The 25,767-nt window shown below is 45.2% G+C and overlaps 1 protein-coding gene across 1 annotated transcript in view; it reads right to left on the bottom strand.

Moving 5' to 3' along the window:
• Positions 1–25,767, bottom strand: part of MTUS2 (microtubule associated scaffold protein 2) — a 378,633-nt gene that overhangs the window by 112,600 nt on the left and 240,266 nt on the right. Inside the window, 1 exon segment of the mRNA XM_045466800.1 lies at positions 24,253–24,464. Coding sequence (XP_045322756.1) covers positions 24,253–24,464 — 212 coding nt within the window.

The following is a 25,767-nucleotide window of genomic DNA, read 5'->3' as shown; positions in this document are numbered from 1 at the left end:
TGATCTTCTGGCTGGACTATAAAAGAACATGTGTTGGGAAGGTATTTTGATAGAAGGACCTTGCATTTCTAACAAATGTTGACTCATTTTCAGCCTGCCTTATCATGCTCCTAAAACTTTATCTCATACTGATAAACTGTAGCCTGGAAGCCAGTGTTGGCCTTATTCCCTGCTGGATGTTGCAGCCCTAAGAGCACATCTGGCATACTGGAGACACAGAAGAAACAAGTAAGGAATGCATGAATGTAACTGGGATTGGGAATAAACTCTGGTCCTAACACTAGTGTTACAAACTGATATAGTGGTCCCCCCAATGGTGTTTTAAAAACTACAGCTAGAGATCTCTAGGCCACCAGCCCCGCTTCAGCAGGAGCTAGAACCTGTTCTCAGCTGGAAATAACTACGGTTAAATGGCTTAAATTAAGACAGGTTGGACACAGCAGCAGGGCTAGGAGTGTTGCTGGCTGGGGTCCAACGCTGGGGCTGCCATGTTTGAATGATTTCCAGACTGAGAAGATGAGGCCGTGTCTTGTGCAGGCCTTGGCTGCCTGAGGTATGTGTCCCTGGAGTGATGTCAGCAGCTGTGGCTGGACAGGCGTCATGTACCCGAGTTGTTGTCCTGACGGAGATAAGAGAAAAACCATATAGAACATAACACTTTGCAATTACAAGTGGCAGAGGCCGTAAGTTTAATCCTGGGGCTCTCAAGGGACCTAGACTATTAATGGACACGGGAATCCAGGATACAGTTTGGACTGAGCTCTTGCCATTGACTGTTTGGATTCCCTCTCGGTGGGCTGAAACGGTACCCAGAGTGCAAATGCACATGCAAATTCTGCATCCCAAGCAGACCTTGGGTTGCAAAAAGCTGGTACTTTTGTTGAGTGTGGACATAAATCTCGGTTACTTCAGAGATTTCAGATAGTATCAGGAGTCTGATGAACACAGGATTTCCACTGGGCTTGGATAAGGAAATGGACGCCATCATTACTCTATTTTGTTATTTAAAAAAAAAAAAAAGTCTCTTCCATTGGAAGAGATGATTCTTCGTTTAGCTGACATTTTCCCTTGCTGTCTAGGTCTCATAAAATATGTTCATGCAAAGAGATGCTTTATGAATACACATAGGGTTTTTTTTTTTTCTCTTTCTTTGGGAATTTTGCTGTAGTGCACTACAGAAAGTATTCATTAGCTTCAAAGCAATTTTCAAAATGCAACCCCAACTCCAGGTTTAATTATATACAATATAGGTCAACTTATTTTAAATGGGCCCCAAAGTGGCTGTCCCTGAACTACTTTGAATGTTCTGCACAAGTTTCCCTATGACTGAGAAAAAGTGGACAGTTAGAAATTAACAAACGCTTCCTCTTTGCAAGTGGCCGGGGGAGGGAAGCCGTCCTTCAGCAAAGGCCATGCCCAAGGCTGCCCTCCCGCTCTGTTCCACGCACAGACCTTCTCGCGGGCTCTACAACCACAGGGGCCACACCGCTTCTGAGTCCTGAAAGAGGGGACGAAAGATAGCAGGCCTGATGTGGCAGGAGTACAAAGCTGAAGTCCCCAGAATGAGAAACCTTCTTTCTCCTGACATACTTTTAATTCAAATCGGAAGACATTTTTCCACGTGTACGAAAATTTGAAAAGGGCCTTGGTTCTGTACGGCTGTCCATTCCCTCCCACTGCAGGGCCCCCACGTTAGGTTACAGGGTCGCCCCCAGCAGCCCCCCAATAGCAGGGATCGTGCAGAAATAGACATCGTCTCCTTCAGGTCCTCTTGTCTATTTTAAAGTATCATTTCTGCTAACAGTCTAAAGCCTTGCATGAGGGAAAAAAAAACATTTAAATATATGCACACACTTTACTTTCATGTCATTTGAACTTCTGTTGCCCATTTGCAGTGAGTGATCTATCGTTTCACGAGACCAGAAGCCAGTGAGATAGAAAGCTGACAATTCAGGGGCACCTGGGTGGCGCAGTCGGTTAAGCGTCCGGCTTCAGCTCAGGTCACGATCTCACGGTCTGTAAGTTCGAGCCCCGCGTCGGGCTCTGGGCTGATGGCTCAGGGCCTGGAGCCTGCTTCCGATTCTGTGTCTCCTTCTCTCTCTGCCCCTCCCCCTTCATGCTCTGTCTCTCTCTGTCTCAAAAATAAATAAAAACGTTTAAAAAAAAAATTAAAAAAAAAAAAAAAAAAAAAGGAAGCTGACAATTTAAAGAATGCCCGTCTCATCCTCAAAGACTGCTCTAAGTGCTGGACTGCGTGACCCAGAAGCATCTAAACGCACACACTGCAAACCACAGCCAGCTGGTCACCCCACCGCTTCCTGCCTCAGCCCTGTGCTTATTCTCTCTTCTCTTGCTCACCTTGCTGCATCAGTTTCTTCTCTGCCACCTGTCCTTCAGCCTGTCGGGTGTCTCCCACGTGGGCCTCGCTTCTTCCAGGAAGCTGCCCCACTGGTTTCCAGCAGGCCCCAATGCTTGATAATTCATCACACACTGACTTACGTTTTCTCACTGTCGCGTGTTCACGCAACGTCACAGATGAGGCCAGCTCTCTGAGGGAAGGCTCTGGGTCTTAGGCGAAAGAAGAGTCTGTTTGGGTCCAGACAGTGAATGCCTCCAGCAGGGGCTGGGTCGCTTCCTCACAAAGTGAGTCAGTCAGACAAAATGTCCCAGCCAGGGGTCTTAAGAGTGCCAGTTCTATTTAGCTTCCTTGACATCTTCGCCTGATGTCTCAGAAGAACCTCAAACTCTCCATGTCTAGCGGCCCAATTCGTGAACCTCGGCAGAGTATGCTCATCTCTTCGTTTTTACTTCAGTAAGCGGTACCCCCGTTCACCTGGCTCCCCAGACAGACACCTAGACCTCGTCCTGGCAGCCGCTTTTTCTTTACCCCTATTCCAACACATCACCACCCCCTATTCAACTTCCTCCTAAATATCTCTCCAACCAACCATCCATAGACTTCTGTCACCACGCCCGCCATGTTGGACCCAGGCACTACCATGCAGTCCCATTTGGATTACTTCCAAAACCTCCTGTTTGGTCTCCCCGCCCATCTGTTCTTGGAATGTGAGTCTTTTCAGATCACTCTCTAGGCAGAGACTTCCTCTTACTCTTAGATAAGGACAGGATCTCCATCACCGCTTAGGATCTGCGTGGCGTGGCCTGTCAACCACTTTCCCAGCCTAGCGCTCAACTGGCCTCCCCTGGCCTCCTTCTACTCTATGGACCTGCCATGTCCCCTTCCCTCCATGGTGATTTTTTTTGTGCAGCCACACTCCCCTCCGACCGCACCCCAATCTGCTGGCAATATCATTCCCTGACCTCCTTTTTCGATCTCAGGCCACATCCCTGACCTCCCAGACTACGCCACAGCCTCCCCTGCTGCTTTTTATATTTATTTTTGTGGCAACTTGATCGTTCCTTCTGCCGGAATCTGAGCTCTAGGACGACACAGACCACGTCCGTTTTGTGCCCTATTGTATTCCCAGTACTGAGCGCAGTTCCGGTCCGGAGCAAGCACTTGATGGTTATTGTTTGAATAAACGGTCATTGCCACCAAGTGTTGAGGCCACTTTTACGTGTACTGTTATGGTCTCAGTTCATCCTCGTAAGAGCCTCCTTTTACGGATGAAGAAACGGAAAGACAGAGGGGTTCTGTGAGCCTTCCAGGCCACAGTGCTGTTAAGGAGCAGAGCTGAATCAGCTTTTCCGATCCCCAATTTTCCTCACCCTATTGTACTAAGTATCATTCCAAATGTAAACTACTGGGAGGCAGCAGAATGCAGTGATGAGCCAGGCTTTACCGTTACAGCCGCCTTGCTTCAGATCTCAGCCCTCCTCTGATTTACTCGTGTGACTTCAGGCAAAGCAACTCACCTCTCAGTAATGACAGGGCCCACTGCAGGGTTGCCGGAAGAATTAAACGGGACTAGGTGCGGGGGGCCTGCACCCAAGTGCCTGGCACATGATAAGCTCCCACGACGTCACCAATGACAATGATGGGGAAACAGAACAGGAGTCCCTCTTAGTGCCGATGCCTGTAAGTAATTCCTAGATTCCGGCAGGTTATTTTCTGTCCTGTAACTTGCCCTCTGCTGTAAGTACTGTAGCCTCTGATTCCAGAGTATCAACCCCCTTCTTTTCATTGCATTAGAAATCGTAGCTGCTTTACTGGCCGTGGTTGCAAACTTTCCCCTCACTCCTGTCTAGTCTAGTTTATTTGCTCCAGATTTTTTTCCGGGCATAGAGCTTCTCCTCTTCCTCCAGCACCACCTGCATCTGGGCAGAAGCCCAGACATCTGCCCCTTCAGCACCCTCGCGATAGTTTCCCAGCAGCAGCAGAAAGGTTTCCAGCCAGCTGCAGATTCTAATTTGGGTTGTGCTACCTCTTTCTTCCTTCGCCAAGTTCAATCCTCCTAAAATCAAGGTAGATGTTCCTAGAAGGGAATGCGAGAACAGCTCTCCCCCGCAGCATGGGATTTATTCTGTAGCAGCCTAAGCTGACCTCCGTGTTTTCTTTGCTGATAAAGGCAGAGCGCCCCCAAAAGCCCATCTCGGATGCATTCCTTCTAGCAGAACAATTTAAAGTATTACAAGTAGAGGTTGATGATGTCACCAACACAATATACTCACTGGTTATGCCAGATCTAACCCACAGAGAGATGACTGTGTGTGGACTGTCAGAGTTCTGGGATCTCATCTGGAGGTCGGGACAAAAAAAACACTAATGCCATCATTCTTTCCTGTTTTTTCAGTTGTAACAGTTTTGTTTTAAAAGGTATGTTACAGATATGAACTTCAAAAATTCAAAAGTATTAAAAAAAGTTCTTAGTCTCTTAATCTCTATCCTTGAGCCCCCATTTTTCCTAAGCACTGGGAAATGTAATTTACTTGCTTTTAGGTGAGAGCTAATCCCATCATTTCTCAAGGTAGGTTTACATAAATCAGTCACTTTCTAGTTTAACCCCCACCCCCACCCCCGCCCCGTGGGTTTTTCTCTTCTCCACTCCACCCTGGATTGATCCCAGGGGACTCATGTCACTGATCATGGTAGGAGCGAGGGCTTGGTGGCTTCTGCTTCTCTTCCCATCTACGTCCTGGGCTGGCAGCCTTTGAGTGATGACTCTTCTGGAAGGATCCTGGGAATGTCATCTTTCACATTATACCCGCTGCTGAGTAAAACCATACCTGAAGGGCTGTGGTCCCTGGCTTTGTCCTCATGACATCCCAGGAGGACTGTGCCCTCTGGGGGTTGGATTCACACAGGTCCCCTGCGCCATCTTGTATTGGTGGTGTTTTCTACCCTCTGAAGCTTGCAGGAGACTCGCTCTGCCCTTAGCACTCTTCGGCAACCTCTGCTCCTCCTCCCTCCGTTCACTGTGGCTTGAGAGAAGTCCATCAAGTTTGTAACTGCCAGGAGTCCAAGTGGGCTGAACAAGATAAGGCTCCCCACCCCTCTGCGATCCTCCAAATTATGGTGGGGGTTCCACTTATTTAAGTCCCTCCTCTAGGACTAAACCCGAGGCAGGTGCAAACAGACTAAGGCTGAATCTTGAGATTCTTTTGGAACATTCTTTCCCCTTTTCAGCTCAGCTCCTCTGAGGAAGAATGGGAGTCTAGACATTAATTTCTACCCAGATTAACTTACTCTGTCAAATCTTTTTTTTGTCTCTCAGGGTTTTCAAGGTGAAGTTGAGAGTCTGAGTCCTCACTGAGCTCTGTGGCATGCTATGGGGAGGGTGCCTGTGTGCCTGGATGCCCAAATCAGAGGGAATAAATGCTTTGACTATAACTCGCCACAAATTAACACTTCACACAGTGTCCTACTGCAGAGGCGACCTATTCCCATAAAGAAGTGAAAATTCACCCCACCAAACACGAAATAGATTTGCCTTCCCTGCAAGTTTCAAATGAGTAAGACCCAAAGGACAATAGCAAAGTGATCACATGAGTTGTCACCTTTTTCTGCTTTAACAAAGTTTATTTTTAAAATTAACACAGGGTAATGCTGACTGGGTTATGTGTACATGTGTGGCTTTTTTGTGTATGGTTCTATACGGCGTAAAACACTTATAGATTTATGTAACTACCACCACAACCAGAACACAGAATTTCATTACTCAAAAAAAAGAAAAAAAAAAAAAGAAAAATAAATCCATTCACAACAACTCCCCACCCCCGACACACACACACACACCTGACCCTTGGCTACTACTAATCTACCTTCTATCACTATAGCTTTATCTTTTGGAAAGTGTCACATACATGGAATCACAGAGTATGTAATTTTTTGAGATGAGCTTAGTTCACTCAGCAGAATGCCTCTGAGAATCACCCAAGTTGTCCCATGTATCAATAGCTTATTCCTTTTTAATATCTGTGTGGTCTATGAGAATATCCCCTCTCTTCATTCCTGATGCTGGTAAGTTTCTTTCTTTTCTTTCTCTCTCTTTTTCTTTCTTTCTTTCTTTCTTTCTTTCTTTCTTTCTTCTCTTCCCTTTCTTTCTCTTCTCTTTCTTTCTCTTTTCTTTTCCTTTTCTCTTTCTTTCTCTTTTCTTCTCTTCCCTTTCTTTCTTCCTTCCTTCCTTCCCCCCACCTCTTTTCTTTCTTTCTTCTCTTCTCTTTCCTTTCTTTTTTTCTTTCTTTCTTTCTTTCTTTCTTTCTTTCTTTCTTTCTTTCTTTTTCTTTTCTTTTCTTTTCTTTTCTTTTCTTTTCTTTTCTTTTCTTTTCTTTCTTTACCTTACAATAGGTTTATCCATTTTATTGACTGTTTCAAGGAATCAGTTTGGGGTTTCACTGATTCTCTCTTAATTTTTCTATTTTTAATTTCATTGATTTCTCTTCCTACCTTTATTATTTCATTTGCTTGAAGTATGTTTGTGCGATAATTATGCTAGATGCTATAAGTATACATTGTTTTCATCCAGTCTTCAGGTGGAAGCTTAGATTACTGATTTGAGACCCTTCTTCTTTTCTGAGAACTTAATGCTACAAATATCACTCTAAGCACTATGTTAGCCATGTTCCACAAATTTCTGAATGTCGTGTTATTTTCCTTCAATTTGAAATACTTTCTAATTTCCCTTGAGACTTCTCTTTGATCTATGGACTATTCAGAAGTATGTTAATTTCCAAATGTTTTAAAATTCTGTTATCTTTCTCACATTGATTTTTGCATAATTGCATACTTTGTATCATTCCAATTATTTTTCATCTGTTCATTTTATGATCCAGAATATGGTCTATCTTGGCAAATGTTCCATTTTTGTCCACTTGAAAAGAATGTGTATTTTGCTATTGTTGAGTGGAGTACTGTTTCTGTTTGTTCCTTCTGTTTTAGTTCTCCTTTCTCTGCCTTCCTGCCTTCTTTAGGGTTGTTTGAACATTTTTTAGTGCTCCATTTTAATTAAAAAAATTTTTTTAATGTCTTTTTTTATTTTGAGAGAGAGAGACAGAGTGCGAGCAGGGGGAGGGGCAGAGAGAGAGGGAGACACAGAATCGGAAGCAGGCTCCAGGCTCTGAGCTGTCAGCACAGAGCCCGATGCGGGGCTCGAACCCACGAACTGTGAGATGACCTGAGCTCAAGTCAGACGCTCAACCGACTGAGCCACCCAGGTGCCCCTTTGTTAATTTTTTTATTGCATTTTTGGCCACATCTTGCATAATTTTTCAGTTGTTGATTTGGAAACTACAATATACAAATTTAACTTCTCACAGACTAATTAAAAGCAGTATTTTACTACTATGAGTGGAATGAAGAAATCATACTGCCACATAGAAACTTCTGCCCAATGTCCTCTGTGTAGTAATCTTGTGAACCACATCTCCCTATGCTGAAAACCCCGTTAGATGACATTATAATTTTGGTTTCCAGCTTTTGCTGTATTTTGAGGCACTCACTAGGAAAACTTTGGTCCATTATACACCCAGATATTTATTATTTATGTTGCCCCTCATTTCTGTTACTCTAATTCCTTCTGGAACTTGGATGGGTGTCATCTCTCATCTGTCTGGAGAACTTCCTTTAACCGTTGTCTTAGACCAGGTCTGCGGACAAAGGATTCTTTTGGTTTTCCTTCATCTGAGATTTTCTTTCACCTTTATTTGTTTTTTTTTTAATTTTTTAAATGTTTTTATTTATCTTTGAGACAGAGAGAGACAAAGCATGAGTGGGGAAGGGGCAAAGAGAGAGGGAGACACAGAATCTGAAGCAGGCTCCAGGCTCTGAGCTGTCAGCACAGAGCCTGACGCGGGGCTCGAACTCACAGACTGTGAGATCATGACCTGAGCTGAAGTCGGACACTTAACCAACTGAGCCACCCAGGCTCCCCTCTTTCACCTTTATTTCTAAAGGATCATCTCACTGGCTATAAAATCCTAAGTTGATGGTTGTTTCTTCCCGTACTTTGAAAATGTTCCACTGTCTTGCGGCCTCCATGGTTTATGATGGCAAATATGCAGACATCTGAATTGTCCCTTACAGGTAATGTGAAATTTTCCTCTGAGTGCTTTCATTATTATTATTATTTTTTTTTATCTCTAGTTTTCAGCAATTTGATTATGGTATATATGGGCATGGAATTCTTTGGGCTTATTCTGTTTGAAGTTCACTGAGCTTCTAGAATCTGTAGGTTTATGTCTTTCACCGATTTGGGAAGTTTGGGGCCATTATTTCTTCAAATACTTTCTTCTGCACACACTGTCTCCTCTTCTTCTGGGATTCCTGTGATGGAAATATTAGGCCTTTTAGTATTGTCTCACAGGCCCCCAAGTCTGTTCTTTTGTTTTGTTTTGTTCTGAATCTATTTTCTTTCTCTTGTTCAGATTGGGTAATTTCTATTGATCTATCTTCAATTTCACTGAGTCTTTCCTCTGTTTTCTCTCTTTACTGAGTTTCTTATCTTGGTTCTTCTATTTTTAAGTTCTAAAGTTTCCATTTAATTCTTCTTTCCGTCTCCTATTTCTTTGATAAGACTGCCTATCTTGCTGTTGATTTTATGAGTACTTGGCTTTCCTTCTTGGAGCATTTTAGAAATGGTTGAATTTAATGTCTGCCAATTAAGTCCAATATATGTGTCATCCTGACTTGACTGCCTATTTGTTGACTTTTCTCAGACATGTTGACATTTTCCTGGTTTCTTTTATGCTAATCTTCGATGGTGTCCTGGGGACTTTGGGTATTATAACGTAGGACTCTGGGTCCTGTTTGGACCCTGTGGAGACTCGTTGGCAGGCAACTGGACAAGTAACGTCCGGGCTACTCGTCCCATCCGGCCTTCTGTGGGCCGTGCTTCTAGCGTCAGTTTAGTTTGCAAAGACTTCGAAGTGCCGTGAGGATCTGCCCCACATGCACACCAACAATGGCCAGTCAGGCACTTGGGTAGTGGCCCATCCTGAGTGCATTTCTCAGAGTCGATGTCTGCCTCTAAGGTGACACTCACAAATGCAGCTGAGGGCTGAGCCCAGGGGTTTATAAACCAATGTTAAAGGGTCATTTTCTTTCCCAAGTCCCTCCCTCTTCCCAACCCCTGCCGTGCCTTCAGTTCCCTGGGGCTCCCCCTTTCCATCCCGTGGCCAGAGAGCTGGGACCTTGGTTATCCCACTCTGCTCTGCACCTCTCACCCTGCGCTCATATCTGTGGCTAAACGACAGACACACAGGGCAGAAAAGCAATCCGGGTTTGCCTCACCCTCTTGGAATACAACTCCTCCAAGCAGAGAGGAAAGCTCCCCTCCCTCGGGGTCTGGCTGTGGCAGGCTTCTGTCACCACCACTGCTGCAGGCGAGACCACAAGCCAGGTACAGGCTGGGGGTAGGAGAAAATGAAGTTAAAATAAAAAAGATTTACTTATCCCTCTCTGAGCGCAAGGAGTTCCGTATCTCACTTCTCATGGAACCTTCTGGGCTCACGTCCAGGTCTCCCTCCAGGTCTGCACTGAGGGTAGGCCAGGGAGCACTGGAGGGAAGAGCTTGCAACCCATTACCAGTTCTGTGATACTTCGAATTCTGGTCTTCGTTCCAACCTGCCTGCTGTGTCTTGCTTTTCAGGGTCCTCAAATAGCTTCGTGCATTCTGCTCAGCTCCTATAGCTGCATCAGTGGGACAGAGGGGGCGGGGTCTGTTTTCTCCATCTCATCCAGAAGCAGAATTCAGTTTTGAATCTTCTGGATCCCCTGCTTAGGTTTTGCATTGGGTCTTCAGGTAAGAGACAGTCATTCTGAAGGGTTGCTCGTTGTCAAAAGTAGAAATAAAGACCGGAAGGAGAAAAAAACTCTGACCATACAAAGAAGAAAAAATTCTGAATAGCTCAGGTCTGAAAAACTGCTCAGGCCTTTCCTTTTGTGAGGGAGGAAATAGAGCATCTTGTGGTTTTCACTTAACAGCCATCTGAATCTGTTTCATGGCTTGCCTTGGGCATGGTGGACAGTCTTCCAATGGATGGGTATTTGTCTCCAGGGGTGAAGCATAGCACTGACCCTCGGGCCAACCTCGTTACTTAATTTAGGGCAGTAAGACACCGGAAAGGTACTAGTGTTCCTTCACTCATAGTGCCGGATCGCTGAATGAAGCGTACCTTATCACTGCAGCCACGGACCACTGTTCTCCATTGATTCATCTCAGCATGAAATCAAGATGCTGTTTTGCGCTGAGATTTTGTTCTGTTGGCAGTGCTCGTCATACAGGGATAAGGAAAATCAAGGCAGAAACGCTCTCACCGCTGCCTGCGAAAAGCTTATGTGTTAATACTCCAGCGGTATTCCGGAGAATTGTCACTGTCCGCGCAGCCCTGGTCAGAGGCAGGGGCCGCAATAAATGTCCCACTATAAATGTCCTCCTGCTATGATGCTGACAGATAAGACTCCCCTCTGTGTCATTCTGACCACCGTAAATCAACTTCACGTCTTTGTCAATAAAATATCATGGTTAAAACAGTACAAGGTGCACTGGCATTGGAGACGGGAGACCTGCATGAAGTCTTAATTCTACTGCTTACCAGCCATCAGACCCTAAGCCCAGAAACGACTTCTCTTCCTCTGTTTCTTTATCCGGAAAGTGGGAATGCTCTCCTGAGCTCTCCTGCCTGTCTTCCTGCAATGCTCAGAGGATGAAATGAGGTGACACGGGATATCTGACTGGGATTTTCTTAAGGGAACACCCCGTGTCATAGCCACTCTATGATTTTGAGACTTATAGGGTGCTCCTTAAATATTTCATACGTGAAATGATACACAAAATATTATGTGATCCAAGCAACCTATCTATAAGATGGGCATCAAAACACCTGCATCGAAAGGTTAATGTGAGAATTAAATGAAACAATGCACATAAAAATTATAAGGGGCACAGCAGCGCCCGGGGCACATGAGATGTTTATAATTCCTCCCCCACCCCCCCCCCCCCCAATCCCAGAGGCTTTTTAGGAGATTTCTGAGATTAAAGCAATAAGGTTCTCAGGACTGCAACAGCTGAGCATTACCTGAATGTAAAAGTCACTGGACCCAAACAGAGTCAGCCTAAAATGCCAACGACTACTTTAATGGTTTACACGTCTTTGGAGAACTGACCTCTTTATCATTATGTAGCGTTCCTATCTCCAAGAAACTTCCTTGTTCTTCCTTGAGTCTCTGTCTCAAATTAATACAGCTCTTCTTTATTTCTCTTGATTAGGGTTAGCGCGGTATATCTTTACTTTACTTTTAATCTGGGTCTTTATATTTAAACTGGGTTTCTTGTGAGGGGGTGGGGCCTCGGCAGGCCAGTGACCATCCCACACTCCTGCTGACTCTGTGCAAGCTCCTCAGAACTGGGAGGGGGGGTCAAGTGCTTCCACACTGGTCTCAGGGACACCTGTCATGCCTGGTCACACACTGGAAGGGCCCTCCATGCTGCCCAGCAGTCCCCTGTGGCTTGGGCCCCCTGAAAGTCCTTCTGCCCCACCAGCTCCCCCCACAACCCCAACTCTGCACTCCCACCCATCTCTCCACTCTTACAGGGGGGCCCCTCACCACTGGAAAAGCAGAGACAGACAGCACAGGGCACCCCTATCTTAGCTCCCTGCCATTAAATTCACAAACAGAAAAAAAAAATAATAATAATAATAAATTGGGTTTCTTGTGGACAACATATAGTTAAGTTTTAAAACATCATTTTTTTACTATCTTTCTTTTTAAAAAATGTTTATTTATTTCTGAGAGAGACAGAGAGAGAAAAAGAGAGAGAGAGAGAGAGAGAGAGAGACAGACAGAGTGTGAGTAGCGAAGGGGCAGAGAGAGGGAGCCACAGAATCTGAAGCAAGCTCCAGGCTCTGAGCTGTCAGCACAGAGCCTGACGTGGGGCTTGAACTTGGTCAACTGCAAGATCGTGACCTGAGCTGCAGTCAGACGCTTAACCTACTGAGCCACCCAGGCACCCTATCTCTGTCTTTTAATTGGTGTATTTAGACCACTCACTTTTAATGCGATTATTGATAGGCCTGGATTAGTATTTACCATCTTTGTAACTTTTCTATTAATTGCATTCTTTCTTCTCCCTTTCTTCGGCCTCCGTTTTGTTTATAACGTAAATCTATCATTCTGTCTCTGTGTTTCTTTTAAACTCAACCAAAAATTAGGGAGATGCGACTGAAGGAAAACGTGAGCAGTTACATCACTCCCCATCTATTTTGTTAGCACAGTACTTAGGGTAAGTCTTTGTTTTCAAGAGAACATTGTTACCCGATAAGGTCTCAATGCTTTTGAGTTTTAAATGTTCCTCTTTCTGTTCCTGGTAGAGCGGAAGTGATGGGCTTTCTCTCTCTCTGGGTACTGAATGACAGATACAGAGTGTGTGACTCTTAGGTTTCTGAGATGCGTAATTGCTTCCGTGAATTATAGGCAAACTGCTTGCGGTGGATAACATGAGTCCTTTTCTTGCTGTCTTAGCGATCGGATTGGCAGGAATCAAATGAAAAATAACAGCTGCTGTGTGCTTTTAAGTTCAAACCTAGTCTCAAGTTTGTGGGATGGGCAGGCCTGTAGTTCACGTGTTAGAACCGCGGGAGGAGAGCAGTATTTGCTTTTTGAGACATCGTCTGGAATGTAACGTAGTGTGGGGCACGCGCCCTCCTCTCCAGGCACAGAGTTTCACTTCCGGACAATGTCCTGTAGATGTCACCATTGCCACTTCTCACAGGGGAAAGTGCCAGGTTCCTGGGTGGAATGAAGAAACACGTCCGACCGCTACACCGTTGGATCCTTGAGAAACCACGACGACCTGTGTCCAGACTCTTCTCTGAAACGGCCCAACTCATTCTGTATCACTTTCACCCTCAGGCTGGCACCTGCTGTTATAAATCACTCTCCCCTTTCAGAAATGCCTCCCTCATTTGGCTTCTGTGAGGGGATTCTCCTGTTTTCCCACCACGTCTTCTCTTTCCTTTCTCTCCTTTTCCTCTGGCCCCACAGCAGCTGTCTTCTTTGCCCCTCTGTACACAGTCTCCTGCCTCTCTCATCCCCTATGTCACTTCCGTATAAATGGCTCCCACGTTTTCTAGCACTTCCTTTTTCTCTCCGGACATCGAAACCCCTGTTTCCCTCCCTAAGGAAGACCCCAGCATTAGAAAGCAGAATCTTGAAAATCAACCAAGGGGGTGAGGCGAGGGCTATGCTGGGTGTGGAGGGACGCTGCAGGGAACAGCATCAGCACAGGCGGAATGGTAGTAACCCATAAACTGAGTTGATTTAGGAGAAGCAGAGATTCAGAGCCACAGGTAACTATAAAAACAGAAGCTCCCCCGACCTGAAATTCCTGAGATTGTGGGAGAGACCTAGGATGTTCCCGAAATGTGGGATGGAGTTCTGGACAAGTTCTTCTCAATTTCAAAGGGACAGGTGATATTAGTCTGCAAAGTATACTTTTTGGGGGAAAATGCCCATCCCTACAGGTCCAATGGACCTGGATCCTAAGGGTTCACTGATACACAAAGTGTGCAGTTCCAAAGACACATGAAAAGACAACCTATGGCCCCTTTAAACGTGTCTGAGCCCCACCCACACATGCGTCTGAAGTTGTTAACACTTAACACGTCAGGGTTCTGTGATTCTTGTTTGTGTTATCAGGGCTGGGGTAGGGGGTTGTCACTCATCCTCTGGAGCATCTCGTCCTAGTTAAAGCCTCACGAGCCCCCACCCCGGAATTGGCTCACCACCTTGGTCCTTGGTCCCCTACCTCCCCTCTCCTTCCCACCAAGACTTCTGGTCCTTCTTCTGGCCCTTCTCACCTCTTGCCTGGATTATTAGTTACACCAGCAGAGCCTCCTAATTGTTCTCTCTGCCTGGAATTTTCTTTCTACCGTCCATCCCTTATGCTGCTACCATAATGATCTTCCTAAAGTGCAGCTTCAAACGCTTCAGTACCCTGTCCAGGACTCCCAGGGCCTCCCGACTGCCCCAAAGAGAGTCCCCAAACCCTTCCTCCTCATGGCGGTCATCATCAGTCCCACACTCCAAGCTTTAGGCAAAGGAGACTCACCCCTTTCCACAGAACCGTCTTGTCCTTTCCCAAGGCTGTGCCTCCCGCAGCACAGGACCTCTCCACCTCTGCCTGATGAAATCTTACTGCTGTCGGAGGCCACTTCGCAAGCATCCGTCCTCTCCGAAGGGCCCCGGTGACCCGGGCTGGAGGAAGAGCTCCTTCTTACGGCACCCTCAGTGCCACAGGGCACCCTGCACATCGTGGTTGGAACAAGTGTGTCACCTCAGGAATGGGAAGTCAGGGTGTGAGCCGTAGTTTTGAAATGCTCCAGTTAACAAGCAGGTGTTGTGTTCAATGGAACGGTTAGGGTGGACAGTGACGTGCCCCTGGGAGCAGACATAATTCAGGCTGTACGTGTGTTGAGAAGGAGGCAGGGTGGGAGCCGTGGAGGGAGGCTCTTAGCATAACTCACTCCAGGAAACAAACGTCTTATTCAAGTCCGTGCTCTCCCTCTCTCGTGGGAGAGACCTAGGTGGAAAGGTGCAAAACGACCCATCATGGCACTCGCCCCCTTTCAGGAAGCAGATGCCAAAAGGGGGGCGAGGCGAGGGCTCAGCCTCATTAAGCAGCTTTCTCTCTCCGTCTCTCTGTGCTGACCCTGTCCCTGAGAAGCTACAGGAGACAGTGATATCCTGAGACATTCGCTCATGCCTCAAATGTTCCATAGAAGTTGCTTACTCAAAAATGATTTTCCCAAAGAGAAGGCGGATTTGAAGGGGCACATGCACCCCAATGTTTACAGCAGTGTTATCAACAATAGCCAAACTATGGAAGAAGCTCAAATGTCCATCGACTGACGAATAGATAAGGAAGACTGGTATACACATACAATGGAATATTCCTCAGCCATCAGAAAGAATGAAGTCGTGCCATTTGCAACAACGTGGATGGAACTCGAGTGCATTACGATAAGCAAAATAGTCAGAGAAAGATAGATATAGGATTTCACTCACATGTGGAATCTGAGAAACACAACAGATGAACATAGGGGAAAGGAAGGAAAAATAAGACAAAAACAGAGACAAAAACCACCAGGGAGGGAAACCATAAGAGACTCTTAATGTTTGTTTATTTTTGACAGAGACAGAGAGACAGACAGAGCATGAGCAGTGGAAGGGCAGAGAGAGAGGGAGACACAGAATCTGAAACAGGCTCCAGGCTCTGAGCCGTCAGCACAGAGCCCGATGCGGGGCTCGAACCCAGGAACCGTGAGATCATGACCTGGGCCGAAGTCGGACGCTTAACCAACTGAGCCACTCAGGTGCTCCCATAAGAGACTCTTAAATACAGAGAACAAACGGAGGGCCGCTTGCAGGGGGTTGGTTGGGGGGGATGGGGTACATGGGTGATGGGCATTAAGGAGGGCACCTGTGGGGATGAGCACTGGGTGTTACATGCAAGTGATGAATCACTAAATTCTACTCCTGAACCCATGATTACGCCACATGTTAACTAACTTGGATTTAAATAAAATAAAAAATAAATTAAACACGAAAACATAAAACATAAACAAAACACCTCCTGTTTTCTAGACTGTGATTGTCGCCTAGCGACAGATGAACATAGGGGAAAGGAAGGATGCACTTAAAGTGTGCCACCCATCACCCGAGGAAGGGCTGAGGATGTTCTGGTATTATGCCTCACAGCGTTAGAGGGACTCAATGAAATCCCAGACCCCGGAGCACGAGAGAGCCCCTTCACGCCAGTCTTGTCTCCGAAGTGGCACCATCCATGTCCCCATTTGCTAGAAAAGCCAAGGTCTGGGAAAGTGAACCAACTCGTCTCTCAGAGGAAAGAGGGTCTGGTGCGGAGGCAGCCATACCTCCCGTCTCCCCACTGCTTCTTTAAAGTTGTCATTGCTTCGACTCCCTTTTACTTGGAGGGGAGTTTGCAGCAATTCATTTATTTTAAAATCAACTTCCAGTGACTCTGAAACAGAGACTTCCTTATCTGTCAGAGGGCGTGGGTCTAAATAGGATGAGTCCTGTGGTCTTGTTCTGTGCCATCTTTACTATGCTGGCTGCCTCCCTGGCCTGGAGGAAAACCGCACTAAATTCTGCATCTTAACATATTACAGAAGCAAGCGCTTTGACTAAAAAGCTTTTAACTGGCCGCCAACCAGGGTCTGGGGAAAGCCTGAGGGCTTCCTTTCAAAAGCAGCAAATGAAACTCCTCTTTCTTCTTCCTTGGCATCCATCTGTATTCAAAAGAGGTATCATCTAATTGTAAAACAGAAGCTATTTGTGACAAAGTGTTAAGAGAGGTGAGTTGAATGGGGGCGATTTCTACCTTCTTAAATATCTCTTCCTATTCTTTTATTATGAAAGTTATATTATCATCAGTGAACATGGCTCTTATCAGGAACCAGTACTGGGGATCCTCCAGAAAAGTTGAGAAGGCTTTGCAGTTTTAAGTTTTATTTTCTACATACCACAATGCTGTCTGTCCATTACTGACACCCTAGGCCCCCGGGTTCTTATTACTTCAAAGAGCTGCTTGGCATGGTTGGGGGTAAGGGGGGATTTCTACCTCTTGATATTGGGAATATTTTGGTATTTGGGGGTTATGCTAAAACTGTCTTAGGCTAGAGCCTTAAGAGAAAAAGCAAACACTCGCTGTAGTCCCAGCAAGGTACTGTGACCACGTTTACTTTTGTGACATATTACTTTCTTTCCGAACAGCAATCACTGCTCTCAACTCACTACATCACCAACATTTCCCACTAGACTAGAGGCAGAAGAACTGTCTGAAGAGCTCACATTTTCTCTAAGCCCTTAGTTATTCAAGGCAAAATTAAGGGAAGAGATGATAGTCACAGGTGTTGTTTATAAGGTGGGGAGGGAGGGCACAAAACACTATTTAAATGGCCATTTCTTTAGGATTTAAGGAGCAACGAAGCTTGCTGTTTTCTGTTTCGATCAGGTGTAATTCCTGCTCTGAGAGCTCCACTCGATGGAAAAGTCTCTGAAATACAAAATCCCCGGGCTGGTGGACATGATGGCTTCTCTACTGCTTTTGGAGCTCTAGGGCAGACGGTTATCCTGATGAATCCCTGAGTTTAAAATCTGAGTGCAATAAATGGCTAGATCAAGAAAGCATTTACTTTACAGAGCGATTCTACCTCTGTCTTTTCTCTCTCCTCTCCTTTAGCACACACCCTACTCTGACCAAACAACAAAGCCAAGCGCTCTGACGCAAGAAGTTGAATCTGGGTCGTCCTCACTATGAGGAGGCTCCGATCTGTTACAGAGGGATCATTGTACTTTTAGAAACAACTACCAAGTGCCCAGGTCTCTATCCACAAATCATTAACATACCAAGAGCTTAAAGAGAGGCAAGAGGGCGCCGCTTGGAGGACAACAGACTTGGAGCGTCCCCCTCCCACGGGTGCGTATGCTCTCCCTTCCCCTTTACTCATCCAGAATCCCGCCTCTGTCCAGTGTGGCTCCTCCAAGTCTCAGACCATTCCCTTCCCATTCAAAGAACTGGGTTTTCACCTGAGCACATACCACTGTTTTATGGCAACAGGTTAAATATTACCTTAGACGGTTTTCTGTTAACATCTGTACACGTGTTAACTTTTTGACAATTGTTTTACTTTTTGTTTTATCCAATTCTGTATTTTTTCTCCTTAACTACATTAAAGTACCTTGAAGGTTAGAGGGCAGAGGGAGAGGTGGCGCATCATCTTGTGGAAAAACATGGGTGTTGAATGTGGACTAACCTGTTTTTGTATCATGGCTCCATCCGTCTCTAATTATGCTGTCTTTAGAAGGGCTATACAATCTCCCTAGGCTCAGTTTCTTCAACTGTCATGTGGAAATAATATCTATACCAGGTAAGGTTGTTGTGAGGCTTACAAGAATATCTGTTTATAAATAAATGCATATACTATACATATAATTATATATATTCTCTATTTTATATAGAATATATTACATATATGTTTTAGATAGAATATATTATACATACTATTATATATATGGCATATACTATTCTATACACACACACACACACACACACACATAAAATATATCTAAAGTGCCTAGGACATCAGAGATAGTCAATAAGCAGGAATGATACTGTTATGAAGAGTTCTGCCTTTTACTTTTTTGAAATCTCTACAGAAACTTTCTTTTTTTTTAATCAGAAATGTTTTTAATGGAATGAAAATTAAAACAGAGCATCTCAAAATTTGTGGGTTTTGCTGATACAATTCCTGAAGGGGATTTATAGCTCTACATGGCTTCTAGCAGGAAGAAGAAAATGTTAAAATCAATGATAAAAACTCTCTCCTCAAAAAACAAAAATCCAATTAAACAAAAAAAATTGTAAGGACCTAAATAATAAGGATAAGAGTAAATACCGATGAAATAGAAAACAATCAATGGAGAAAATCAGTGAAGACACAAGTTACTTCTTTGAAAAGATTAGTAAAGTTGATAAGCCTGTGGCCAGACTGATCACGAAAATTAGAACAAAGTCACACATTACAAATACTGTGATGTGTGATTTTGGTCTAATTTTCTTCACGGGGAGAGGCTGTGTTGATAAAAATCTTTCACTCACGTAAGTGACTTGAAAAGTTGAAGTTGCAATATATGAACTATATTGAAAAATGTGTACCCTTAACTAACAACAAAAACATAGAAGAGTGAATATGATGTGGGAAACAAAGGCAGAAGGAAATGGCGGATAAAATTAAATTTCCTTATAACCTGTAGCCCATTGACAAATACTTGAGTCAGGCAGAGCAAAACGTTTCTCCAGGAACTCCCTACCATTTTAATGCTAATGCTTTGCTACAGGGAAAAACCACCTTAGCTTGACAATAGCTAGGCCTCCAGTATCCCGAGTGTGTCTTCTTTAGCATATGAAAATCTCACCGGAAACTTCCCCTGGACTTGACCTACCCCAGCTCCATAGTATATAACCAGTCTCTGCTCTTGGTCCCGGGCAGCTCTTCCTGCCCACAGGTCCTGTCCCCGCACTTTAATGAAATCACCTTTTGGCACCAAAGACGGTCTTCAAGGATTCGTTCTTGGCCATCGGCTCTGGACCCCGGGAACGCCATTATCACCCCCCACAACCTCATTAAATATAGCAAAATGTTAATAAGTATTAAATATAGATGATGGGTGTTTGGATGTTACACTTTCTACATGTTTGTTTTTAAAATTTTTGTGTGATAGAAGGTCAAATAGTAAAAGCAATATATATATTATATACACACACATGTATGTGTATATATATATATATATATATACACATATACATATACATATATACACATATATACATATGTATATGTGTGTATATATATATATATGTACATATATATATATATATATATATATAGGAAAAAAGGAGGCGGATGCATTATTAATTTTTAATAGGCTTATATAGTACACAAATGTTTGGTGATGATTTTCAAGTCTTTTGTATCTATTTAATAAAAAATTAAAAAAAATTAAAAACCATCGTGTACTATCACATTCATAGAGCTAATGATAAAAATGACACAAATCAATATGAAAAATATTGAACACATGTAATAAATCTTACTAAAAATAAGATGAAAATAAATACACTCTCAGATATAAATTGTATAAAACTTGCTGCTACAGAGCAAGGCACGCTACTTAATACGGGACCCATGTCCGGACTGTTTCCCGGATTGGCCGCCAGGGGCTGCTAAAGAGTAACATTCCCCGGAACAAGACAAAGATAAAAAATCATTCAACTCTACTCTAAAAAGTTCAGAGTCATGCTCATTTCGACACCGCCCGGAGGCCTGGGACCACAGATTTCAGCAGGTCTGTTTGTCCTGTGGTGAGGACCATGCCTTGCCACAGGGGTGGAGCTCTCTGGAACCAGCACAAGTGAGAGGCTGATGTTAGCACCTCAATGTGGCATCTTGGAATCCCTGTACTCTGGGCTCAGGCTGTCACAGCTGACAGTTTTCACAACTGCTCTCCCAGGAGCTGTAAAGCATGGGGCAGCAATGGAAGATTCTTATCTAGGCTTCTAATTCCTTTTTTTCTGGTGACTTCCCATACACTGAGACTTACTTCCAATACATACTTAACAGCATCAGCACATTCTGGGGAAAATATGGAGCAGCAGCTGAATAGCTAGCCTAGAAAATTATTTCTAGCCTTAAAGTACACCCCAGGCCACACTCTTTATGTACATATATAATGCAATAAGGGTGGTTTGCACTGTGTTTTAACTCTGTATGCCTCGTCTACTCATACGTTCATACTGCTTGAGAGTAAAATATTTGAGGGCAGGGCTTTGTCAGATCTCCTCGTACTCAAAAAGAATGTCTTTTTTTTTTTTTTTTTCAGAGCACCTAGGTGGCTCAGTTGGTTAAGCGCCCAACTTCTACTCAGGTCATGATCTCGCGGTTCATGAGATCGAGCCCCACATTGGGCTCTGTGTTCACAGCTCAGGGCCTGGAGCCTGTTTCTGATTCTGTGTCTCCCTCTCTCTCTGTCCCTCCCCGCCTCGTGCTCTGTCTCTCTCAAAAATAAATAAATGTTAAAATTTTTTTTTAAAAAGAATGTTTTTTTCAATAATTGTTTGAAGTACTTTAACCCATTAATTTACTACATTCTCACGACAACCTTGTGAAGCACTATTATTAATCCTATTTAAAAATTGCTTTTAACATTTATTCATCTCTGAGAGACAGAGCATGAGCGGGAAAGGGGCAGAGAGAGGGAGACACAGAATCTGAAGCAGCCTCCAGGCTCTGAGCTGTCAGTACAGAGCCCGACGCGGGGCTTGAACTCATGAGCTGCGAGATCATGACCTGAGCTGAAGCTGGACGCTCAACCGACTGAGTCACCTAGGCGCCCCTATTATTAACCCTATTTAAAACTGAGAAAACCAAGACTCCAGGATGATTGGTCAGAGGGGACTAGTGGAGACCAAGCAAGGGCTAGGATGTTACTCCTTGCGGTGATGTGACAAGGCTCAGAGAGGGACAGCTACTTGCTCAAGGTCTTGTTCATAGACGGAGGCAAAGAGGGGCTGACTCCTGCTGGCCCTGTACCCTCGCCATGCTTTGCAGGTGGATATGCTCCAGTGTAGAAACCACACGTGTGTAAAGTTCCAAGATACATGGCAGAGTCTTCTAACCAGACAAGAAAAGAGATACTGCCTTTTCACGCTGGCTCTAGGGGTCACACGCTTCACAGCTGGCATGATCTGCTCTGAACATTCCCACGCATAACAATGTGCTGGCCTCCCACGAGAGTGACACGGAGCATCTCAGGATCACCAGACCGTGTGACAGAGGGTTCCATCACTGGAGACTACCTGATGGCTGTGCTTCTATTTGCCCAGGTGCCCCACCCCACATCACACCTCCTGGTCTAATCTGGTTATTACTGGCAAACTCTCCAATCAACCGTCCTAACCACGTAGGACACACAGTAGCCTGTGTGAAAGCCACTTATGCTCAATTACAGACTTTTTTTTTTTTTTTTTAAACATGCTCATTTTTAGTTCTGGGGTTTATCTGGAGAGAGAACTGAGATCAGAAAGACAGAAAAGCACACAATGTGTGGGAGGTGAAATGCCATGGTCGTTTGCGAGGCCTGTCTGGAGCTGCTGGTTGTGATTTACTGAAAAGAAAATGAAATTCATGTCTGTCATCCATCTTGCTGAAATGTCACGCCGAGTGCAACTCGAGTAGTAGGAAGGTCTGAAGGAGGTGCCTACAAATCACCTGCTAGACCTTTTTGGTCTCTGATTTAAGAGCCATGTGTATGCTGCAGACAAATAAAACTCTTGGTCCATGGGCCAACGGGGAATAGGCCGGGGGCACAGAAATACATAACTCCAGGGAACCAACCCTTAATTTCTGCACAGGAACTAACTCCCTTCTCTGCCACAATGCCATGAATGGGGTCCAAGAGTTCCCAATCGGAAACACAGCACATATTACCAAAATGTCATATCAACGTCTGTTGCCATGCCTACCCATAGGAAACCTTTATCAAGGATTTGTTATGGGATGAGCATCCGGTGATGTATGGACTAGGTGAATCATTACATTGTACACCTGAAACTAATATCACACTGTATGTTAACTGCAGTGGAATTAAAATGAAACAAACAAACAGACAAAAAGATTTGTTATGACACCGGATGATGGATGGGAAGGGTAATCCAAGAAGGGCGCAGTAACCACGTAAATGTTATCAGAACCTCGGTGAATAACTCTGTGTTCCTCTGTTTATTAAAGATTTGCCAGTCAGTGCGAAAACGCACCTCTAGCTGAAGAACAACAACGACGACAGAAACCCATGCCACTCTTGCTCTAATAAGGAAACTGCTCAGTATTTACAACGGTAAGCCAGGCCTCTTTGGCACCTGAAAACTGTGGAGGTAATTTTAATTCTCACAGGGTCGGGTCTACAGTTACTTGAGCGGTTCACGGTTGACATCGAGAGCAGCAGACCAGAAAGGAAGGTACGAAATACGAATGGGTCATTCGTTGTCAACGTCTTGGTGGGCAACGAGGCTGAAACTTGAGAAAACTGCCACCTGTTTTGCTTGTCTTTCCTTACACCAACAAATTGGTAATAGGCTCTTTCTGCTGAAAGCGTTAAGGGAAGCAGGAAACACCACCAACAAAAGGCGGCTCAGACTGGTACACTAGGGGCACGTCGTGTAGGATATCCTCAAAAGCCGGAGTCCTTCACGCTTCTGTGTGCAGAAGACAAACAAAGCCAGTGGGCATGGGGCTACTTCACGTTCTTTGGATTTTCGTCTTTAAATTGGCCAGGCATTTAGCTAGTTCATCTTCTTATCTGGAGAGCATTTACATAGCATTGGTACTTCCTCCCATTTATAGGTACCAGAAAGGTCCATATACGAAACTCAAAATGCCCTGTGGGTTCTTAAAATGCAGACTCAATGTTTGAACCTTGAAGGTGAATGTTCATTTTTTCCCCCCCAAACGTGGCTTGGCCACTTCTTGCTGGAGCACAAATGCATTGAATCAGATACCAGGCTCCCTCTAACCTCTGTTCCATGCCGAGAGGTGGGAAAGCTTAGCTACACGATGGCTAATAACAGACTCAGTGTCTGGATGGCCCCAGGAGCCTCTGGACAACTTAGGCGCTGAGAAGAAGCCAGCCCCTTTTTGCATTTTCAGGAAGGCCAAGGGAGCAGAGAGGACGCCCTCCACCCCATGCTGCTCTGTGAACACTGGGCTTGGCCGTGACTCGGCGGGCCGGATGCCCCCAGGCCTGGCACACTGAATTTCCCATCAACGGCCAAAGTGGAACAGCGCTGTGGCCCTGCCTCCCTCTTATCTGAAACGTGCAGAAATTTCAGAATTCGGCCACTTCATCCCTAAAATGCAAACAATCTCCCATTCTCTTCAAAGCGCTCACCTTCAAAATGTTCCTTTAGGTCATTTTCTATCTCTTTTACATAACTTTCCCTTTTGAAATCAGGGTTACTAAATCACTCTTCCCAGACTGATTTCTCTCACACCTAAAAAAAAAGTATCAGCTTGGCTCCCAGAGCATTAGACGCTGCTGCTGGAGACTCTGCAGGATCTTCTGAAAATCGAACGAAATCTCTAACCCCAGACCCAAACTTAAACGCGCACATACACCCCCCCCCCCCCCACACACACACATACACACACACACCGATCACCATTACCGCCCTCCCCTCCAGCAAGAAGCCCCTGGACATTCACCAGACGTGGCCTCACCTTTCTGGAGAAATACTGGGTAGACACGGCAAGGGCCTGGAAGCCACACACGGCCCTCCGCAGCTCCGCCTGGACCAGGACCAGCTGCCGGGCCTGCTGCTGGCACCTGTCTTTCAGCCGCTGCACCAGCTGCCGCTCGGCTTCGCGCACCTGCAGGTCCGGCTTGGGGGAAAAGCCATTTCGGGGAGCCGCTGTCCTCTGTTTGGGGTATCCTGCAGGGGAAAAACAGTCACTTGTGGAAGAACATCCACCCCCAGCGTGACAACAGCTCTTCGGTGCCGCAGGATTTCATTAAGGGCAAGTGACCGAGAGGGCACCGCTCACGGTTTGTCATTTCAGGTGCTGAAAGGAAAAAAAAAAAAAAAACCGGACGGGGACTTAAAACATTTGCTCTGCTTACGAGGTTCTCAGTGCAGAGTTTCATCTCAGGAAAAGAATAACAGACAACATTGCCAGATTCCTTCCAGCTCCCTGCATTTCTTCTAGGTTTGCTTAGAGAGACTGATGCAGGGTTTTTTCTTTTCTTTTTTTTTTTTTTTCTTCAAGGGATTACTCTGTGAAAATGTCTCATGGGAAATAAATCAGTCAATCTAGGTTGAACTCAGAGTTATCAGCTGGCAACCTTCTAACTGGGCGTCCAGGAGCAATGCCTACATGCCCCTTCTTTCCCTTACTGTGGTTGCTGTCTTTGGTGGCAGGGTCAATGACCTCTGCTCCAGGGTTTTCTGGCTTTAAATTCCTATGGCATCGATGTTCCCCAAAATACTCCCCCCATGTGACCACTCATGCCACCTCCAGAGCTAAAAGGTCCAGTCCAAGCCACCAGAACCTGTCACCTTTTAACGCAAAGCCCTGCTTCTTCTATTTCTTCTTCTTCTTTTTTTTTTTTTTTTTTTTACTTGACTGCACAACAGCCAGAATGATCTTTGTGACTACAAAACAGCTCTTGACCTGCATGGACCCCTCTCTGCGGTTATGCTCCACTGTAGTATAAAAAAAGTGCTCATTTCTTCCCCTGGCCCACAAGCCCTCCGAGATCCCGCTCCCGGATCCAGGCAAACACTATGTGTGGGGAGGCCACTGAAGAAGGAACCAGAAACTCCACCTGGAGCTGGGAACAGGGTGGGGGAGGCTTTCAGGACAATAACTATTAGGTTGACGCTTCGGGGAGTAAAGGCAAGGCTCCAGGGAAGGGCTCAGAGACAGGCACTGCATCATGGTCTAGACCCAAGGGTAAGCGGGTGTCTTCCTCAGAACCCCCATGCTTCCTGGGTGAGCTGCAGACCAGCATGGCGGTGGCGGACAGTGGGCCTGGGTCCCCTGAGCACATTCTTCCCTCTGCTCGGGTAGAGAACGTGACACAGACCCTGAGCACACAATCGTGAATAAGCTTCAATATTTCAGAAGTTCTTTTGTCTCCCCCCTCCCCTCCAAAATGTCAGGGAGTAACACAGAAGACAAATCAGAAAACGGTCGTCTCCTCAGTCCCCACTACGCTGGGACACAGCAGGTAAC

The sequence above is a fragment of the Leopardus geoffroyi genome, chromosome A1 (genome assembly GCF_018350155.1).
Source record: "Leopardus geoffroyi isolate Oge1 chromosome A1, O.geoffroyi_Oge1_pat1.0, whole genome shotgun sequence".
NCBI lineage: Eukaryota > Metazoa > Chordata > Mammalia > Carnivora > Felidae > Leopardus > Leopardus geoffroyi.
Note: the sequence above shows the minus strand (reverse complement) of the source record. Positions and strands in the feature narration are given on the sequence as shown.